Source organism: Heteronotia binoei, chromosome 17 (assembly GCF_032191835.1).
Source record: "Heteronotia binoei isolate CCM8104 ecotype False Entrance Well chromosome 17, APGP_CSIRO_Hbin_v1, whole genome shotgun sequence".
Classification (NCBI taxonomy): Eukaryota; Metazoa; Chordata; class Lepidosauria; order Squamata; family Gekkonidae; genus Heteronotia; species Heteronotia binoei.
This window is the reverse complement of record NC_083239.1, coordinates 55773181-55792768: the sequence shown is the minus strand read 5'-3', so window position 1 is coordinate 55792768 and position 19588 is coordinate 55773181. Positions and strand designations below refer to the sequence as shown.

At 52.4% G+C, this 19588-nt stretch overlaps 1 protein-coding gene across 2 annotated transcripts in view; it reads left to right on the top strand.

Moving 5' to 3' along the window:
- The window catches only part of MARK4 (microtubule affinity regulating kinase 4), a 67920-nt gene that overhangs the window by 34790 nt on the left and 13542 nt on the right, over window positions 1–19588 (top strand). For both annotated transcript variants that reach the window (XM_060258385.1, XM_060258384.1), the window contains 9 exons: window positions 433–498; window positions 3803–3873; window positions 4176–4232; window positions 5113–5349; window positions 9755–9874; window positions 13708–13807; window positions 14028–14137; window positions 16789–16948; window positions 18449–18663. In XM_060258385.1, the coding sequence (XP_060114368.1) occupies window positions 433–498; window positions 3803–3873; window positions 4176–4232; window positions 5113–5349; window positions 9755–9874; window positions 13708–13807; window positions 14028–14137; window positions 16789–16948; window positions 18449–18663 (1136 nt within the window). The remainder of the gene's footprint in view (window positions 1–432; window positions 499–3802; window positions 3874–4175; window positions 4233–5112; window positions 5350–9754; window positions 9875–13707; window positions 13808–14027; window positions 14138–16788; window positions 16949–18448; window positions 18664–19588) is intronic.

Sequence of the window (19588 nt, the reverse complement as noted above, 5' to 3'; positions counted from 1 at the left end):
TTCAACAGACCAAGGGTCCAACTCAGTTCGAGGCAGCTTTGTGTGTGGGGAGGGGCTGGGGCATGCAGGAGGTCCCAAGTTCAATCCCCAACATCTCCCAGACGGTAGGTGATGTGAAAAGTCTCTGCCTGAGACCCTGGAGAGCCGCTGCCAGTTGAGTAGACAAGACTGGCCTGGGTGGACTGGTTCAGTATAACGCAGCTTATGCACTGGGGGAGGGGCGGCTGTGGCTCAGTGGCAGGGCATCTTCTTGCAATGCAGAAGGTCCCAGGTTCGATCCCCGGCATCTCCAGTTAGAAGGACTGGGCAGGAGGGGATGGGAAAGACCTTTGCTGGAGAGCAGCTGCCAGTCAGAGTGGGCAATGCTGACCTTGATGGACCAGGGGTCTCTTCAGGTGTAAGGGATCCTCATGTGTTGTGTCTCTGTTGCAGTGAAACTCTTTGAGGTGATAGAGACAGAGAAGACCCTTTACCTGGTAATGGAATACGCCAGTGCTGGTAAGGACCGGGGGATGGGGAGGGAATTTCTCTGGCTTCCAGGGCTGCCCCTGGGTTCGCTGGAGTGCTAGGGTTGCCAAGTCCAATTCAAGAAATATCTGGGGACTTTGGGGGTGGAGCCAGGAGACTTTGGGGGTGGAGCTGGGAGCAAGGTTGCGACAAGCAGAATTGAGCTCCAAAGGGAGTTCTGGCCATCACATTTAAAGGACCGCACACCTTTTAAATGCCTTCCCTCCACTGGAAATGATGAAGGACAGGGGCACCTTCTTTGGGGGCTCATAGAATTGAACCCCCTGGTCCAATCTTTTTGAAACTTGGAGGGTGTTTTGAGGAGAGGCGCTGGATGCTATTCTGAAAATAAGGCACCTCTACCTAAAAAAACAGCCCCCCCCCCAAGAGGCTCAGAACCTGAGGCTCAGAATCGTTCTCCATAGGGAATAATGGAGTTCCCAGCAGACATTTCCCCCCCCCCTGCTTTCTGATGACCCTGAAGGGGGGAGGAGGGTCTCCAAACCTGGGGATCCCCTGTCCCCACCTGGGGATTGTGTATCCAAAAGCAACTGGGCCAAAACTACCAAACACTTGATCCAGAATTTAGAAAACGGCAATATAATCTGAAGGTGCACAAGCTTTTCGGCACAGTTGTTTTTGGATACACTGCTGATGCTGTGCTGCCGCTGTTCTTTCTCTCTCCCACCTGGGGACCGGCAATCCTAGGAGTGACTCTCTGCTCTCTCTCGGCCCCTTCTTTTGCTCCCTCTTTGTGCTGTTCCTTTTTGGGGTCTCCGGAGGGAAGATCCGGCGTGATCTCAGAGCCGAGGCAGAAGCTGCTTTTGCTGCCAGGGTGCCACGTCCGTCCGTCGCAAGCGGAGGCGTGCAGCATCAGGAAGCGGGCCCGCCGGGCCACCCAAACATGGGACTGCAGGCAGCGCTTCTCTCTCCCGGTCTCGCTGCTAAAATTATCCCCCATCTGTTCCAGTTCTCTCCAGCCGCCACCTCCACAGGAGCTGCCTACCTGGCAGCTGGCTCCGGGTGGCAGCGTGCTGGGCCAGGCCGGCATCGGAAAAACTGGGGAAGATTGACAGATCTCTCCCCCCCCCCCCGGTTCCCTGTTTCTCCCTCCCATTTTAGCGCTCTGGTGCCAACTGCCCGGAACTCGTTTCTGCAAAGTTCTGAAACAGCTCCACGACTGTGAGCAGGGTGTAGATGTGGGTTTGCGCCATGCGTGCCACCCGGAGATTCCCGCTGAAATGGGGTGTGCCACCCCAAGCGGTGCCCAGAACTGCCTATGCCAGGTCAGTTTCCATGGCCTGACTCTCAGGGACATGGTTAGATGCATCCCACTCTGGAAACGGCATCCCTGCTGCTGCCAGGGAGCACGAGGGTCAAGAGGGAATGGGGCACCTTGCTGAGGATAAGGGGGATGTGCCCTCAGAAGGGACCTCTTCTTCAGTAGGTGAGCGGGGATCCTTTCGCGCCAAGAAGCCATCCCTGGGCAGGGAGGGAGAGGGACTCTTGGTAGTTGGTGATTCGATCCTTAGGCAGGTAGACCACAAACCTGCATACTGACCGCATGGTGACTTGCCTGCCTAGTGTGAAGTTAGCGGACGTTACGTGTGTTGTAGGTAGGCTGATAGGCAGTGCTGGGGAGGAGCTGCTTTGGGTGCCCCTCCCCCGCCACACCCAGGACCTGTGTCTTTTCTCACTGCTCCTTTCCAAACGAGGTTGCTTTTGCAAATGGGAGACCCTCTAAGAGGCATTTCCCTGGTGCCCTCCTGCCGCTCGGCCTTCAGACTCTGGCTCTGACCTCTGGCGTGCCCTGGTGGGGCTTGGGAGGAGCTCCCTCCTCCAGGAACCAGTGGGCCCACTGGACTGAATCCAGACAGAGGGCAACTCAGTGAGTAGAGCAGAAGTTTCCTGCTGCAGCCTGTTCAGCGCCCTGAAAGGAGAGCCAGTTTGGTGTAGTGGTTAAGTGTGCGGACTCTTATCTGGGAGAACCGGGTTTGATTCCCCACTCCTCCACTTGCAGCTGCTGGAATGGCCTTGGGCCAGCCAGAGCTCTGGCAGAGGTTGTCCTTGGAAGGGGAGTTGCTGTGAGAGTCCTCTCAGCCCCACCCACCTCACAGGGTGTCTGTTGTGGGGGGAGAAGATAAAGGAGATTGTGAGCCGCTCTGAGACTCTTTGGAGTGGAGGGCGGGATATAAATCCAATCTCTTCTTCTTCTGAAATCTGGCTCCTGGTGGGCTCTCGGGACTGGCACAAGGGACAAATTCGGGGTCTGGGACAGGGAAGGGGAACAGGCAGAAATTACACCTCCCCTTCCCAATCTGGATCCCACCTGGTGGCCAAGCATCTGCTCTGCAGGCCAAAGGTTTCAGGTTCCGTCTCTGGTGCCTCCAGTGAAAAGGCCTCGCGGAGGAAAGGGGCCTGTCAAGCCGCTGCGTCTTACAGGGACTCTGTAGGGGAGGGGTGTCAAACTCATTTGTTATGAGGGACGGCTCTAACATAAATGAGACCTTGTTGGACTGGGCCATGTTGGGCCAGGCCATGTTTGTACCAAATTTAAGATTAGGTAGCAAAGATATAAACTTTAAAAGGACACAGACAAACACAATTAAATATATTTTTTTTAAAAAACCCTTAAAATGTGCTTAAAACATTAGCACTTGTTGGTCTTAAAGGTGCTTTCTTTGTATCTCTCTCATGGGATCCAGGGAACTGGGCAAAGGAAGCTCTGGCTCTTTCCTTCCTTCCCCAGGGGATGGGGTGGGGGGAGCCTCAGCCAATAGAAGGAAGAGAGGCTTGGTTCAGTAGCTGTGCTGTGCAATTAAGAGAGCCTGGAAAAACAAGCTCTGCCTCCCGCCCCCCCTTTCTCACCAAAGGAGGCGCCTCAGCCAATGGAAAAAATAGAGGTTTTGTTCTGTAGCTCCTGTGCGATTGAGCAAGCCTGGCAAAGCAAACTGTTACGCAGAAGGAAGCAAGATATAGGGAAAAGGAAACAGATGACAGCCATTTGCTCGAGGGCCTGATAGAAGCCCTCTGAGGGCCTGATCCGGCCCCCAGACTGCATGTTTGACACCCCTGTGTAGGGTTTTCAAGGCAAGAGATGTTTAGAGGTGGTTTGTCATTGCCTGCAGAGTGGGGTGGAGGGACCAGACTTAGCCGTCCCCTGCCCAGCTTGCTATGATCTGCCATCTGCGACGGGACCACTTCTGGATTGTGGGGAGTGGCAGGAAGGGCACAGGCCTTAAGGCCTCCGGGCTCAGGAAGACCTGATCTTCTCACCCCTTTTCCCTCCCTGCAGGAGAAGTCTTTGACTACCTCGTTTCTCACGGACGCATGAAGGAGAAAGAAGCCCGGGCCAAGTTCAGACAGGTGCGGGGAAGCCCCCCCACGGCTGGAGACGATGCTGGGGTCCCAGGGCTTAGCACCTCCCTTTGCGGGGAGGATGGGGGTTGAGGTTGGCTGGTGGAGATGCAGAGAAGAGCAGACGTTCCCTGCTCGGAGTCCTGTGGGCGGGGATTGATTTCCCCCTCGCCCCGGCCTCTGGAGTGGCAGAATCGATCCCGTCGGCCTGTGCCAGTTGCCTTTGAAGGGCCGCTCGTGGAATTCTCTGGAGGTCTTGGCCAGGCATGTCCGTCAAGGTGCATGACTCCCCTTCTGTCCCTCCCCCCTAGATTGTCTCAGCTGTACACTATTGTCATCAGAAGAATATTGTGCACAGGGACCTGAAGGTAAGATGACCCCTGAGTGCCCCTGTCCCACCTGAAACACAAGAGCTTCTGGCTTTTCTGAGCCCCGTGGAGTTCAGTGGGCTCAAAGCCCCCCCACCCCCAACTCAAGACTCCATGGCCTGGCCTTCCACGCTCCCCAATTTGAAGTGGGGTTGCCAAGTCCAATTCAAGAAATATCTGGAGACTTTGGGGGTGGAGCCAGGAGCAAGGGTGTGACAAACATAACTGAGCTCCAAAGGGAGTTCTGGCCATCACCTTTAAAGGGTGCGCACACCTTTTAAATGCCTTCCCTCCACTGGATATCATGAAGGATAGAGGCACCTTCTTTGGGGGCTCATAGAATTGGACCCCCTGGTCCAATCCTTTTGAAACTTGGCAGGTATTTTGAGGAGAGGCACCAGATGCTATGCTGAAAATTTGGTGCCTCTACCTCAAAAAAACAGCCCCCACCAGAGCCCCAGATACCCGCAGATCGATTCTCCATTATACCCTATGGGAATCGGTCTTCGTAGGGAATAACGGAGTGCCCAGCAAACATTTCCCTCCCCCCGCCCCCGCTTTCTGATGACCCTGAAGTGGAGGGAGGGCCTCCAAACCGGGGGATCCCCTGCCTCCACCTGGGGATTGGCAACCCTGTCCTGAAGCCTCAGTTCTCCCATCCGTGAAATGCAAATAATTATTCCCTGTCTCTTAGAGTTGCTGTGAACTCACCAGGGCTGGAAGGATCACCAGCACTTGGGAACTGAAACAGCAAATTGGCTTTGCTCAAGGCCCATTACTGGGGATTAATTTCCCACCCGCCCCAGGAAGAACGCTGGATGGAGTCTCCTGCAGCCCTGAAGGTCTCTCTTCCCCTCACTCCCCCTCTCCCAACTTGCAGGCCGAAAACCTCTTGCTGGATGCCGACGCTAACATTAAAATAGCCGACTTTGGGTTCAGCAACGAGTTCACACTGGGCTCCAAGCTGGACACCTTCTGCGGGAGCCCCCCCTACGCTGCTCCGGAGCTCTTCCAAGGGAAGAAATACGACGGGCCCGAGGTGGACATCTGGAGTCTGGGCGTGATCCTCTACACCCTCGTGAGCGGCTCCTTGCCCTTCGACGGGCAGAACCTCAAGGTGGGGCTGTGGAGGGGGCTGGGGGGAGGCAGAAAGGCTGGTTCCCCACTAGCCTTCTGCTGCTGTTACGCTCCTTTTCTCTGCGGGGCTTCGGTCGGATTTCACACGATCTGCCCCAGGGCTGCAACCAGCTTCGCCTTTTTCGCACGGCAAACAGAAACTGGTTTTTAGAGGATCTTGTTTGCTGCGCGGAAGAGGCGGAGTGAGTTGCAGCCACGGGGCAGATAGGGTGAAATCCGACGGAAGCCCCACGCAGAAGAAGAGTGTGAGAGCGGCAGAAGGCGAGTGGGGAATCGGCCTGAGTGTGGAGCATCCAAGCTAGAAGCAGAATAAAGACCGGGGACGGGGTGGGGGGAGGAGGCAGGGAGAGGAAGCAACTGTGGCTTGGTTTTTCCCAAGCAGTTTCTTTGGAATAATGAGGAGGGGTGTTTTTTTATTATTATTTTGATTGTTATTTACTGAAATGGTGGCGCAACGTGCTTTCACGTCACAGTTGACTTATGGCTCTTGAGTTTTCCAAGGCAAGAGATGACGGTTTGCCTTTGCCTGCCTCTACGTAGCAACTCTGGGCTTCCTTGGTGGTCTCCCACTCCAGGTACCAACCAGGGCTGCCCCCGCTTAGCTCCAGAGATCTGATGAGATCAGGCTAGCCTGGGCTACCCAGGTCAGCTCCCCCCCCCCCCCCCCGGAAACAGTTTTTTAAAAACATCCTATTTCTGAAAGCCTTTGTGCCTTGCTTTTTGCAAACATGTGCCTGGGACATTCTCTGGAAATAATCATGAATGAATGAATGAAGACTGCAGATTTATACCCCTCCCTTCTCTCTGATCAGAGAGGCTTTCAATCCCCTGTATCTTCTCCCTCCACAACAGACACCCTGTGTGGTAGGTGGGGCTAAGAGAGCTCTGACAGAAGCTTGCATTTCAAGGACAACTGCGGGAGCTCTGGCTGACCCAAGGCCATTCCAGCAGTTGCAAGTGGAGGAGTGGGGAATCAAACCCGGTTCTCCCAGATAAGAGTCCGCACACTTAACCACTACAACAAAATGAATGAATGAGTGAGTGAGTGAGTGAGTGAGTGAGTGAAGACTGCAGATTTATACCCCACCCTTCTCTCTTAATCAGAGACTCAGAGCGGCTTACAATCTCCTATATCTTCTCCCTTTTCAACAGACACCCTGTGAGGTAGGTGGGGCTGAGAGCTCTGACAGAAGCTTGCATTTCAAGGACAACTGCGGGAGCTATGGCTGACCCAAGGCCATTCCAGCAGTTGCAAGTGGGGGAGAGGGGAATCAAACCCGGTTCTCCCAGATAAAGAGTCCGCACACTTAACCACTACAACAAAATGAATGAATTAATGAATGAATGAAGACTGCAGATTTATACCCCACCCTTCTCTCTTAATCAGAGACTCAGAGCAGCTTACAATCTCCTATATTTTCTCCCTCCACAACAGACACCCTGTGAGGTAGGTGGGGCTGAGAGAGCTCTGACAGAAGCTTGCATTTCAAGGACAACTCCTGTGAGAGCTATGGCTGACCCAAGGCCATTCCAGCAGCTGCAAGTGGAGGAGTGGGGAATCAAACCCGGTTCTCCCAGATAAGAGTCCGCACACTTACCGTAACCACTATATCAAAAAGATTTATACCCCACCCTTCTCTCTGAATCAGAGACTCAGAGCGGCTTACAATCTCCTCCCATATCCTCTCCCGCCACAACAGACACCCTGTGAAGTTGGTGGAACTGAGAGGGCTTACAGCAGCTGCCCTTTCAAGGACCTCTCTGCCAGAGCTATGGCTGACCCAAGGCCATTCTAGCAGCTGCAAGTGGAGGAGAGGGGAATCAAACCCAGTTTTCCCAGATAAGAGTCTGTACACTTAAACACTACACCAAACTGGCTCTCACAATCTCCTTTCCCTTTCTCCCACACAACAGACACCCTGTGAGGTGGGTGGGGCTGAGAGAGCTCTTACAGCAGCTGCCCTTTCAAGGACAACCTCTGCCAGAGCTATGGCTGACCCAAAGCCATTCCAGGAGATGCAAGTGGAGGAGTGGGGAATCAAACCTGGTTCTCCCAGATAAGAGAGCTCTGGCTAACCCAAGGCCATTCCAGCAGCTGCAAGTGGAGGAGTGGGGAATCAAACCTGGTTCTCCCAGATAAGAGTCCACACACTTAACCACAACACATGAATGAATGGATGAGTGAATGAATGAATGAGGAAGTGGAGTTGGTGTGCCAAAGTTTGAGAGCTGTCGAATGTGCCATTTCTCTGCCCATCTGGAACCAGCAGGGCCATCTGACCTGCTCCTCGGGGGCTGGAGAGGCTAGCTGTGCTGACTGACCCTTTCCATCGGCATCTCATTCAGCCAGACTGGCGGGGAGGGGAATTCAGGCGGGCTGCCTCCGAGGAAATGTGGCCCTCGCATGGCAGTGCTGTGCCCCTCCTCCCCTCCAGGATACAGAAGAACTGCCCCTAAAACATACACTTAACACATCCTTAAAGTAGAAACATTCGAAAACCTTCTTATAAATATACAAGCATCTGTGTATAAACAATACAAATACAAAACTTATTGAGGAGGGACGGTGGCTCAGTGGAAGAGCATCTGCTTGGTAAGCAGAAGGTCCCAGGTTCAATCCCTGCCATCTTCAACTAAAAAAGATCCAGGCAAGTAGGCATGAAAAACCTCAGCTTGAGACCCTGGAGAGCCGCTGCCAGTCTGAGTAGACAATACTGACTTTGATGGACCCAGGGTCTGATTCTGTATAAGGCAGCTTCATATGTTCATAAGCATAGAGTCCCGTAAAGAATAAGTCAGTTTCACTGTGTGACTCCGGAAGAGTTCTTAGTCCTTGAGAGGTTGTAGAAAATTGCAAGTAAATTTCTGACACCCGCAAAAATTGGCTCCAAAGGAAAGTTTGCCTTCACGGGATCACCAGCTTGAAATATCACGTTTCACTGAATGCAGCTTTTTCGTACGCCGAATAAATATTACTGTGACCGAGGTGCAACAGCATATATATATCAATCATTCGATCACTAAGACTTCCAAAATGGATTTAAAACAAGCTCCATGTAATACTTACAAGCAATTCACTAAACAAAGCTTAACAATAACAGCATACAAATAATCCAAAGAGCACATAAAAATGCCTTATAATTTTATATCTTGCAAAGCTTAAGGAGAGCCAGTTTGGTGTAGTGGTTAAGTGTGCGGACTCTTATCTGGGAGAACCGAGTTTGATTCCCCACTCCTCCACTTGCACCTGCTGGGATGGCCTTGGGTCAGCCATAGCTCTGGCAGAGGTTGTCCTTGAAAGCACAGCTGCTGTGAGAGCCCTCTCAGCCCCACCCACCTCACAGGGTGTCTGTTGTGGGGGAGGAAGGTAAAGGAGATTGTGAGCCGCTCTGAGACTCTTCGGAGTGGAGGGCGGGATAGAAATCCAATATCTTCTTCATCTTATTATTATTATTTGTTAAGCTTTGTTTAGTGATATTTCAAGCTGGCGATCACATGAAGGCAAACTTTCCTTTGGAGCTGATTTTTGCAAATAGACTCCATGTCAGAAATTTACTTGGGATTTTCTACAACCCCTCAAGGACTAAGAACTCTTCCAGAGTCACTTAGTGAAATGGACTTGTTTTTTACGGCAGCAGTCCCCAATGTTTTTAGTACCAGGGACCGGCTTTCTGGAAGACACTTTCTCCACGGACCGGGGGCGGGCGGGCAATGGTTTCAGGATGATACAATTGTGCACTTCATTTCGATTAGTTTGGTGCGGTGGTTAAGTGTGCTGACTCTTCACTCCTCCACTTGCAGCTGCTGGAATGGCCTTGGGTCAGCCATAGCTCTCACAGAATTGCCCTTGAAAGGGCAGCTTCTGGGGAGAGCTCTCTCAGCCCCACCCACCTCACAGGGTGTCTGTTGTGGGGGAGGAAGGGAAAGGAGATTGTGAGCCGTTCTGAAACTCTGAAATTCGGAGTGGAGGGCAGGATATAAATCCAATGTCGTCTTTGTCGACTTCTTCTTCTTCTTACTACTACTACATTGTAATATATAATGAAATAATTATACAACTCACGGCCCGGTTGCTAACAGGCCACGGACCAGAACTCCTGCTTTACGGGACTCTGCGCTTATAAGTTTTGTATTTGTATTGTTGATACACTGATGCTTGTATATTTATAAAAAAGGTTTTTAAATTTTCTACTTTTAAGGATGGGTTAAGCGTACGTTTTAGGCTCTTGGGGGTGAATTAAGGGTGGTTTTGTTTAAAGTTTTAAAAGAAGACTACTCACTCAAAATATATAACCTGAAAAGGTTTAGTTTAAATAAACTGCAGCAGAATTCTGATATTTCGCTGTCCCCCCCCCGCCCCCCTTCTCCTTCCTCCCTCCCCCCAGGAGCTGCGGGAGCGAGTTCTGCGTGGCAAGTACCGCGTCCCCTTCTACATGTCCACCGACTGCGAAAACATCCTGCGACGCTTTCTGGTGCTGAACCCCGCCAAGCGCTGCACCCTCGAGGTGAGGGCACCCTGGGGTGGGGAGAGCCTTTGCCCCATAAGCCCCGCCCCTTTCTCGCCTTCCCAGAGAGATGGCTCATTCCCATTCATGAGACACAGCCTCGGGCTTCCTCCCCAGAGAGATGCCAGGCGTTGGCATTCCCAGGCGGGCTCGCTCTCCACCGCCACCAACCCATTTCCCTTCCAGGAAGCACGCGAGGCCTTTAATTAGCTAATGTCTCCGTGGGATCTGCCCCGCCTACCACCTCCGCTCCCTCCCTGCTCTGCACTCACCCCCCCTCCCCTCCGAGCACTGTAATTTGCCTAATCCACTCATGGATAATTACACGATGTGTCAGGGAATCTGTGCGCGCTGCATGGATGCACTTTTGCTCACTCCCCCCCCCCCCACACACACTGTTGTTCTGCAGGCTTCTCCCCCCCCCCCCCCCCCCCGGAATAGAGAGGAGGGTTTTCCCTTTTGGAGTCGTGCAGGAAGGTTTGGTTTCCTTTCCCTCTCCTCCTTATGCAGGCAGGATTGGGCTGGGAACAAGGCCTGTGAGGTAGTCAAGAGTGCTCCTGAGAACACACAAAGTGCCTTTCTCTCCCTACTGACTTAAAGGCAGCCAGGTGCTCCTGAGATCAGAGGAAGTCTCTCCCAGGCCGGCTGGAGCCCTGAGCTTCTGGCTGTGGAGGAGCTGCCAAGAATCTCCAGGTGACGGAGATCAGTTCCCCTGGAGAAAATGGCTGCTTTGGAAGGTGGACTCTGTGGCCTTTGACTCCCCCCCCACCCCTGAGGTCCCTCCCCAAACCCTGCCCCCAAAATCTACCGGGAATTTCTCAATGCAGTCCAGGTTCAGTAGAGAAGGGAAGGCCTGTGGGGGGGGGGGACCCTTGAAGGCAAATTTCCCCCCCTCCCCCCGGGGACCTTTCCAGTGTGTGCTCTGAAATATATTCTGTTTGGGGGTGAATTAAGTTTTTTTTTTTTAAGTTTTAAAAGAAGACTACTCACTCAAAATATATAACCTGAAAATGTTTAGTTTAAATAAACTGCAGCATACAGTAACAATAATTCCTGTGTAGATAGATCCAAGCGGGCTGCCGTGTTGGTCTGAAGCAGTAGAACAAAGTAGGACTCAAGTAACACCTTTAAGACCAACAAAGTTTTATTCAGAATGTGTAAGCTTTCGTGTGCACGCACACTTCATCAGACGGAGGAATGGGGCACAGTGAGCAGAGCTACATGGAGCTGATAGGCAGTGGTTTAGAATGCAAAATGGTACAAATTTAAAACCCAATGACAGACTTGTACCGTTTTGCATTCTAAACCACTGCCTATCAGCTCTATGTAGCTCTGCTCACTGTGCGCCATTCCTTTGTCTGAAGAGGTCTGCATGCACACAGAAGCTTACATTCTGAATAAAACTTCGTTGGTCTTAAAGTTTATACTTGATTCCTACTTTGTTCTAATAATTCCATAGGCACAGACAGCATATTTTCAAGGGCGTGTTTAATTGCTTAAATGTGAATAATTTGGGCAGTGGTGAATAGGCCATAATATGTCTGATAAATTGTACATCCAAATAGGCTGCTGGTCTAATTGTGACTGTAGAGGACTGGCTGCGTCCAAATTACAGGCCTCTGTGCACAGGAGAGCAGTCTGGGAATGAAATCAAATAAATTATGTTTTTCTTTTGTTTATGGCAATATTTGTTTTCAACCTCTGTGTTTTCCTGCCTGGTTAGACGGCAAAAATTAAGATCTAGGTGGCCAGGGGAGCAGGGCAGGTCACAGCTTGATTTGAGGAACGGTGGCCAATCTCTAGGGAGGGCCAATGCAAAATAGGGTTTTAGCATCCAGTGAGATAAATAAACACAACTGCTGACACACAGCAGCTCAGTGAGCCCCTAAATATTAGATAAACATTTTACATACTTTTTAATCTATAACATAGAGTAACAATATTTATTTGACCATAATTCACATCCATACAATGATAGAACGCAGTCCCAGGAGAAAGCCTCATTTCCTCTTCTTGAGAAAAGTGAAAAGGGTCCCTTCTCTCTTATTCTCTGTGTTTTTGGAACCCACTCTTCCTTGCTCCCGCGCTGAACTTTTTAAAGCTATCAAATGGTCTATAAGCACCGATAATATTCATTCAACAGGTAAGTCACTTCCACAAGAAGAAGAAGATATTGGATTTATATCCCGCCCAAACTCTGAATCTCAGAGTCTCCGAGTGGTCACAATCTCCTTTACCTTCCTCCCCCCCCACAAAAAAAAGACACCCTGTGAGGTGGGTGGGGCTGAGAGAGCTCTGACAGCAGCTGCCCTTTCAAGGACAACTCCCACGAGAGCTCTGGCTGACCCAAGGCCATTCCGGCAGCTGCAAGTGGAGGAGTAGAGAATCAAACCCAGTTCTCCCAGATAAGATTCTGCACACTTAACCACTACACCAAACTGGTTCTCACAAGCACAGATGAAGACTGAAATCTGCAGCAAACAGACACACCTTCCAGTAGCAGGTGGTTTCGGTACAACTTTCTCAGCGTTTTATAATGACCTGAATCCTTATTTGGAGCCACAGGAATAAATTTTACATGAACCTACACTTTGCTATGCTGTTTCTTCTTTCCTGGCCTAAAGGATTGTTACTGTATCTTACAGACTGAAAAGTGTGCAAAATGTTTATATAATATTTGGGGACACATGGTGCTCCTATATTTCAGCAGTTGTGTTTGTTATCCTCCAGGTGAGGGCTGTAGATCTCCCAGGATTAGAACTGATCTTTGAGGCGACAGAGATGAGCCATCTTAGACAAAATGGCTGCTTTGGAGGGTGGACTGTCTGGTATTATGCCTCACTGAGGTGCCGCCCCTCCTTCCCTAGACTACACCCCAAAATCTCCAGGTATTTCCCATACCGAGTTGACAACCCTGCGGTATTGGATATATTTGCGGTTTTGCGTGACATTTTTAAATTTCAAAAATAAGCCAAATAAAACTGTTTCATACGTTAACTAAAGCATAACTGATGCATTTTCATAGAATCCTAGATTTGGAAGGGACCTCCAAGGTCATCTAGTCCAACTTCCTGCACAATGCAGGAAACTCACAAACACATCCCCCTAAACTCACAGGATCTGCATTGCTGTCAGATGGCCATCTAACCTCTGTTGCAAAACCTCCAAGTAAGGAGAGTCCACCACCTCCTGAAGAAGCATAGAATCCTAGAGTTGGAAGGGACCTCCAGGGTCATCTAGTCCAACTTCCTGCACAATGCAGGAAACTCACAAACACCTCCCCCTAAATTCACAGGGTTCTCATTGCTGTCAGATGGCCATCTAGCCTCTGTTCAAAAACCTCCAAGGAAGGAGAGTCCACCACCTCCTAAGGAAGCCTGTTCCACTGAGGAACTGCTCTAATGGCCAGGAAGTTCTTCCTAATGTTGAGCCAAAAACTCTTTTGATTTAATTTCAACCTACTGGTTCTGGTCCGACCTTCCGGGGCCACAGAAAACAATTCCGCACCGTCCTCTAGAGGACAGCCCTTCAAGGACTTGAAGATGGTGATCCTTTCACCTCTCAGCCGCCTCCTCTCCAGGCTAAACAGGCCCACCTCCTTCAGTCTTTCCTCATAGGACTTGGTCTCCAGACCCCTCACCATCTCCGTTGCCCTCCTCTTTTACATTGTTAAACTGGTAAATTATGTTTCCATTTGACAGGAAAGGAAGCGTCGCATATATTTCAGTCCTTCCATCCTCATTTCTTCCCAGGGCTTCCAGACATTAGCAGAAATTTTCTTTCTCTCTTGGCCTGCCCCTTTCATCACCTCTCCCCATTCTGCTTTTTCCTAGCAAATCATGAAGGATAAATGGATCAATATTGGCTACGAGGGAGACGAGCTGAAGCCGTACAAAGAGCCGGAGGAAGATTTTGCGGACGCCAAGCGCATTGGTGGGTGTGCTTCTGGGCGTCTGAGCCCTGCCTGGCAGGAAATTGGGGTATCTCTGGGTGGAGTGTGCAGGCTGGTACTGTGTGGTGCGAAGAAGGGCAGAGGGCATCTGTTCTTCAGCCGCCTGAGTGGGAAAGGGGTTCGGGATGTAGGCCGCTCCGCGTTGCCTGCTTGGTCACCTGTTTTCTTCTTTCTTCCCTGCCCCCCCCCGGCCGTTTCCAGAAGTGATGGTGGGCATGGGGTACACTCGCGAAGAGATCAAGGAAGCCCTGACCAACCAAAAATACAACGAGGTCACGGCCACCTACCTCCTGCTGGGCAGGAAGAACGAGGTGAGGCTTACGGTGACGCTGCCTGCAGTGTAGGCACGGGTGGTGGGGGGGAACGAGGGTGGCTGGGCAGAGAACGGGGGGGGGGGGGCTGCAGAATCCCCAGGAGGAGGGGAGGAAAGGAGGGCTCACCGCTTCCGGCTAATCCAGTCGCTGACAACTTTTCTGCTGCCCGCCACGGGGTTTTAGGAAGTGGGCGGGCCAGACAGGGCTTTTGCCCAGCAAGGATTCTGATTGGCCATGGGAGATTTCATGGGCGGTGCAGATTTTTAAAATATTGCCAGCCTAAGGATTTCCACTGCAGGACTGAAAGGAAGCTGTGGCTGCCATTTTGCAGCTGGCTCCACCTCCTGTGGCTGCCATTTTGTGGCAGCTGTTTTATTGCTGTATTCTTGGGGCCCCCTGCCCCTGGCTTCAGGCCTTTGGAGGTTCCAAAGCAGGGCCCTGAGAGTGGTTCGTAACAGTCGTGGGCGGAGAGAGCCGCTGCTTTCTCTCCTGAACCGCTAAAACTCAGCAGCACCCAGAGACGGCACTGGGCAGTAGATTCGGGACCAACAGAAGGAAGGGAATTCTGGTCTCGGTTTCACTTGCGGAGCTCACTGCCACTGGATGCAAGTGGTGGCCACTGGTTGAGTGGGGGAGGGGTTGGACGGCTTCACGGAGCAGAGGTCCCTCAGGGGCTGTTAGCCACAGTGAGCAAATGGAAATCCCCACGTTCAGAGGCAGGATATCTCAAGGGAGGGGTTTGCTGGGGATGGAACAGGTAACGGCCATGGCTTCTGTGCCCTTTTCGGGGTCCTTCTGAGGCACGTGGCTACCCCCCTGGCATGCTGCCTGGCACCCCTCAAAGTGCCCCTCCCCCCGTGGCTCCGTGCTCCCCCCCACACCTCATCCCCTCCCCCTCCCTTCCAGAGCCAGCCTGGTGTAGTGGTTAAGTGTGCGGACTCTTATCTGGGAGAACCGGGTTTGATTCCCCACTCCTCCACTTGCACCTGCTGGAATGGCTTGGGTCAGCCATAGCTCTGGCAGATTTGTCCTTGAAAGGGCAGCTGCTGTGGGAGCCCTCTCAGCCCCACCCACCTCACAGGGTGTCTGTTGTGGGGGAGGAAGGGAAAGGAGATTGTGAGCCGCTCTGAGACTCTTCGGAGTGGAGGGTGGGATATAAATCCAATATCTTCATCTACCTCACAGGGTGTCTGTTGTGGGGGGGGGGAGGGGAAGGAGATTGTGAGCCGCTCTGAGACTCTTCGGAGTGGAGGGTGGGATATAAATCCAATATCTTCATCTACCTCACAGGGTGTCTGTTGTGGGGGGGGGGGAGGGGAAGGAGATTGTGAGCCGCTCTGAGACTCTTCGGAGTGGAGGGTGGGATATAAATCCAATATCTTCATCTACCTCACAGGGTGTCTGTTGTGGGGGAGGAAGGTAAAGGAGATTGTAAGCCGCTCTGAGACTCTTCGGAGTGGATGGCGGGATATAAATCCAATATCTTCATCTACCTCACAGGGTGTCTGTTGTGGGGGAGGAAGGTAAAGGAGATTGTGAGCCGCTCTGAGACTCTTCGGAGTGGAGGGTGGGATATAAATCCAATATCTTCATCTACCTCACAGGGTGTCTGTTGTGGGGGGGGGGGAGGGGAAGGAGATTGTGAGCCGCTCTGAGACTCTTCGGAGTGGAGGGTGGGATATAAATCCAATATCTTCATCTACCTCACAGGGTGTCTGTTGTGGGGGGGGGGAGGGGAAGGAGATTGTGAGCCGCTCTGAGACTCTTCGGAGTGGAGGGTGGGATATAAATCCAATATCTTCATCTACCTCACAGGGTGTCTGTTGTGGGGGAGGAAGGTAAAGGAGATTGTAAGCCGCTCTGAGACTCTTCGGAGTGGATGGCGGGATATAAATCCAATATCTTCATCTACCTCACAGGGTGTCTGTTGTGGGGGAGGAAGGTAAAGGAGATTGTGAGCCGCTCTGAGACTCTTCGGAGTGGAGGGCGGGATATAAATCCAATATCTTCTTCTTCTTCTTCTTCCCCACCCCATGTTGATTTCAATGGCTGAACCGGCTCTAGCGTCGCGTTTTGGCTATCGAAAGGCCCCCCCCCCCAATCACTCGCTCGGCAGGTAAAACCGCATTGACTCCTCTCCCATCCAGGAAGTAGAGAGGGGAGGAGTCAGCAGCCGCCCTTTCAGGACGCTGGTCTTGACAGACTGTGAGCCCTTTACCGGTTTTACCCACCGAGCGAGTGATCAGCGAGGGGGGGCTTTAGATAGCCAGAACGCGGCTCTAGAGCCAGTTCAGGCATTGAAATCGACATGGGGTGGGGAAGGGAGGAGGAGGCACGGGGGCGTGGAGCTGCGGAGGGGAGGCGAAGGGAAGGGAACGGAGGGGCGGGCGGAGGAGACAGGCAAACTCGATGCTTGCTTGGGACACCGGGAGGGGGTGGAGAGCCCAATTTGGCGCCCTAGGCAACTACCTAGTTTGCCTAGTGGGCGAGCTGGCCCTCCTCGTATGAAACCAGAAGCCGGGCCTGCTCTTCTGGGGTTCAGGGAAGACGACTGAAGAGTTCCCCTTCTGAAGCCCCTCGCCAGCTTCCTCACCTGCCCCACCCGACACCAGTGAGGGACTGGATGTGACCCCCTCGATGTCTCCCAGCAGGTGGAAGGGGGCGAGTCTCGGACAGGCAGCAGCCTCTCCCTGGCCCGGGTGCGGGCGCCCAGCGAGGTCTCCAATGGCACCAGCAAGACCTCCTCGCACACCAAGAGCCAGCGCAGCTCCTCCACGTACCACCGGCAGCGGCGGCACAGTGACTTCTGTGAGTGACACCGGCCCTCCGGCCCCATCTGTTGCCCTCGCTTGGAGCGGCTTCCTTCTGCCCCCCCCCCCCCCCGGGATCTGTCTACACAGGACTCTTCTTCCAATCTTGCAAGCAAGTCTCTAGCTCAGCACTCCCCAAGATGGTGTCTGTGGGTGCCATGGCTGTGCCAACACCTTTCCTGGTGCCCGCCAAGTGATTCTAAAAAATGGGTGGGACTTGGTGGGGGCTTTTTCCCAGGAAGGCATCTGACTGGCCACAGGAGATCCGATTGGCTGTGCGGATTTTTAAAAGCATTGCTTTTGGCAGCAGTGGCCACCACAGCACAAGATTCTTCGAATGTGTGATTGAAGAGGAGTTGCGGCAGCCATTTTGTGGCTGGCTTCGCCTCCTTGGGCAGCCATTTTGTGGTTGCATACCACCATCCCCCCCCCCCCCCCACACACACACCGTGTTGGAATTCCAAAGGTGCCCACAGGATCAGAAAGATTGGGGGAGAATTCCCGTTCTAGCACCACATGGCTGTATAGACCTATGCCAGTAATTTCTGGCACATCCGTAGCTGGAAAGAAACCAAACACTAAGCTGACTTCGGGTTTTCAGAGTCCTGTTTGCCAGGAAATTATATTCGCTTTGCCAGGCTAACTAGGTGAGCGCCTATCTTCAAGCCTCACACAGCGAGGAAAAGCATTTCTAGCAGGCTCTGTGTTTGGATTCTTTCCACGCATTCCACTAACCATGGTGCAGCACAAGAGGTGCTCTTTGGCCTGTTCAGAACCTGGGTTGATCTGGGATAATGCACCGTGGCTTCACATCTGCCTCTGATTTCAGAGACTGAGCCAAAGATGATTCTCGTGAATTCCGCTTCATGGTTGGGAAAATGTGAAAGGTCCGTACCATGCGCAGGGCTGACCCTCAAAGTTCTTTCCCCTTCAGTGGTTTGGAAATTTTATTTACTTGTTGATTTACGTTACCTGTAGTCCCGCTTTCTCCCTTGGCCTTAAGGCACATTATACAGAGTGAGTCAAGACAATTGACATTCGGGCCATTCAATAAGCAACGCAGGAGGCTTTGGGCTGTAGAACCTACCAGAAGCCTGAAAACTGAATTGGAGCAGAGCGTAAGGCTTAACATGACCCATTAGATCGGGGGTGTTAAACGTGCGACCCAGGGGCCAGTTGAGGCCCCTGGAGGGCTCCTATCAGGCCCATGATCAAATCAAAAGTAGGTTTGCATCTTATAGATACACACTTGAACAGCACCTGAACAGCATACTCAAGATTGCTACAGCACAGACTTCGTCTCCTGTTTTTGATGTAGCAATTCAGAACAACAGTGTCCATTATCAGAGACTGTTAAATAAACAAAATATTGCAAGAGCACTAATGTTTTCAGCATGTTTTATTTTAAGGTTTTTTTTTTAAAAAAACCACTGGTGTATCCATTCAGTTCACCCGGCTGGTCTGTCTTTCTCCCCCCCCCCCCCATTTCCCTGGGCAGGTGGCCCCTCCTCCATTCCCGTGCACCCCAAGCGGAGCCCCACCAGCACCGGGGACGGCGAGCTGAAGGAGGAGCGCATGCCCTCCCGCAAGGCCAGCTGCAGCGTCGTGAGCAGTGGACGAGGCATCCCCCCCTCCAGCCCCATGGTGAGCAGCGCAAACAATCCCAACAAGTCCGAGATCCCCGATCGGCGCAAGGATAGCGCCGTCAACACGGTGAGTTGGGGCATCTCCAGCTCTGGGTTTCCTCAGCCTCAGAGCTCCCTCCACTCCAGCTCTGAACCCCTTGCGGCCTCTGCAAGCCAGGTGGCTCTGGGGCACGGACCTGGCGAGGCCTGCAACTTGGTGAGAGCCAGTTTCGTGTCGTACTGAAGGGCGCAGACTCTTATCTGGGAGAACCGGGTTGGATTCCACACTCCTCCACTTGCAGCTGCTGGAATGGACTTGGGTCAGTCATAGCTCTCTTATCTGGGAGAACCGGGTTGGATTCCCCACTCCTCCACTTGCAGCTGCTGGAATGGCCTTGGGTCAGCCAGAGCTCTCTTATCTGGGAGAACCGGGTTGGATTCCCCACTCCTCCACTTGCAGCTGCTGGAATGGCCTTGGCTCAGCCAGAGCTCTCTTATCTGGGAGAGCCGGGTCTGATTCCCCATTCCTCCACTTTGCACTTGCTGGAATGGCCTTGGGTCAGCCGTAGCTCTCTTATCTGGGAGAACCGGGTTGGATTCCCCACTCCTCCACATGCAACTTCTGGAGTGACCTTGGGTCAGTCATAACTCTCTCAGGCTGTTCTAGAAAGAGCAGTTTCTGTCAGAGCTCTCTCAGCTCCACCTGCCTCACATGGTGTCTGTTGTGGGGAGAGGAAGGGAGAGGAGATTGTAAGCCATTCTGAGACCGATTTCCCACCCCGATTTCTTCTCAACGGGGCTTCCGTTGGATTTCGCACAAGCTGCCCCGAGGCTGCAACTTTCTCTGCCTCTTTCGTGCAGCAAAACCCAGTTTCTGTTTGCTGCGCGAAAAGGCGAAGCTAGTTGCAGTCCTGGGGCAGATAGTGTGAAATCCAGCGGAAGCCCCGCAGAGAAGAGGAATGTGAGACTGGCATAAGGCTAATGGGGAATCGGTCTGAGACTCCTTCAGGTAG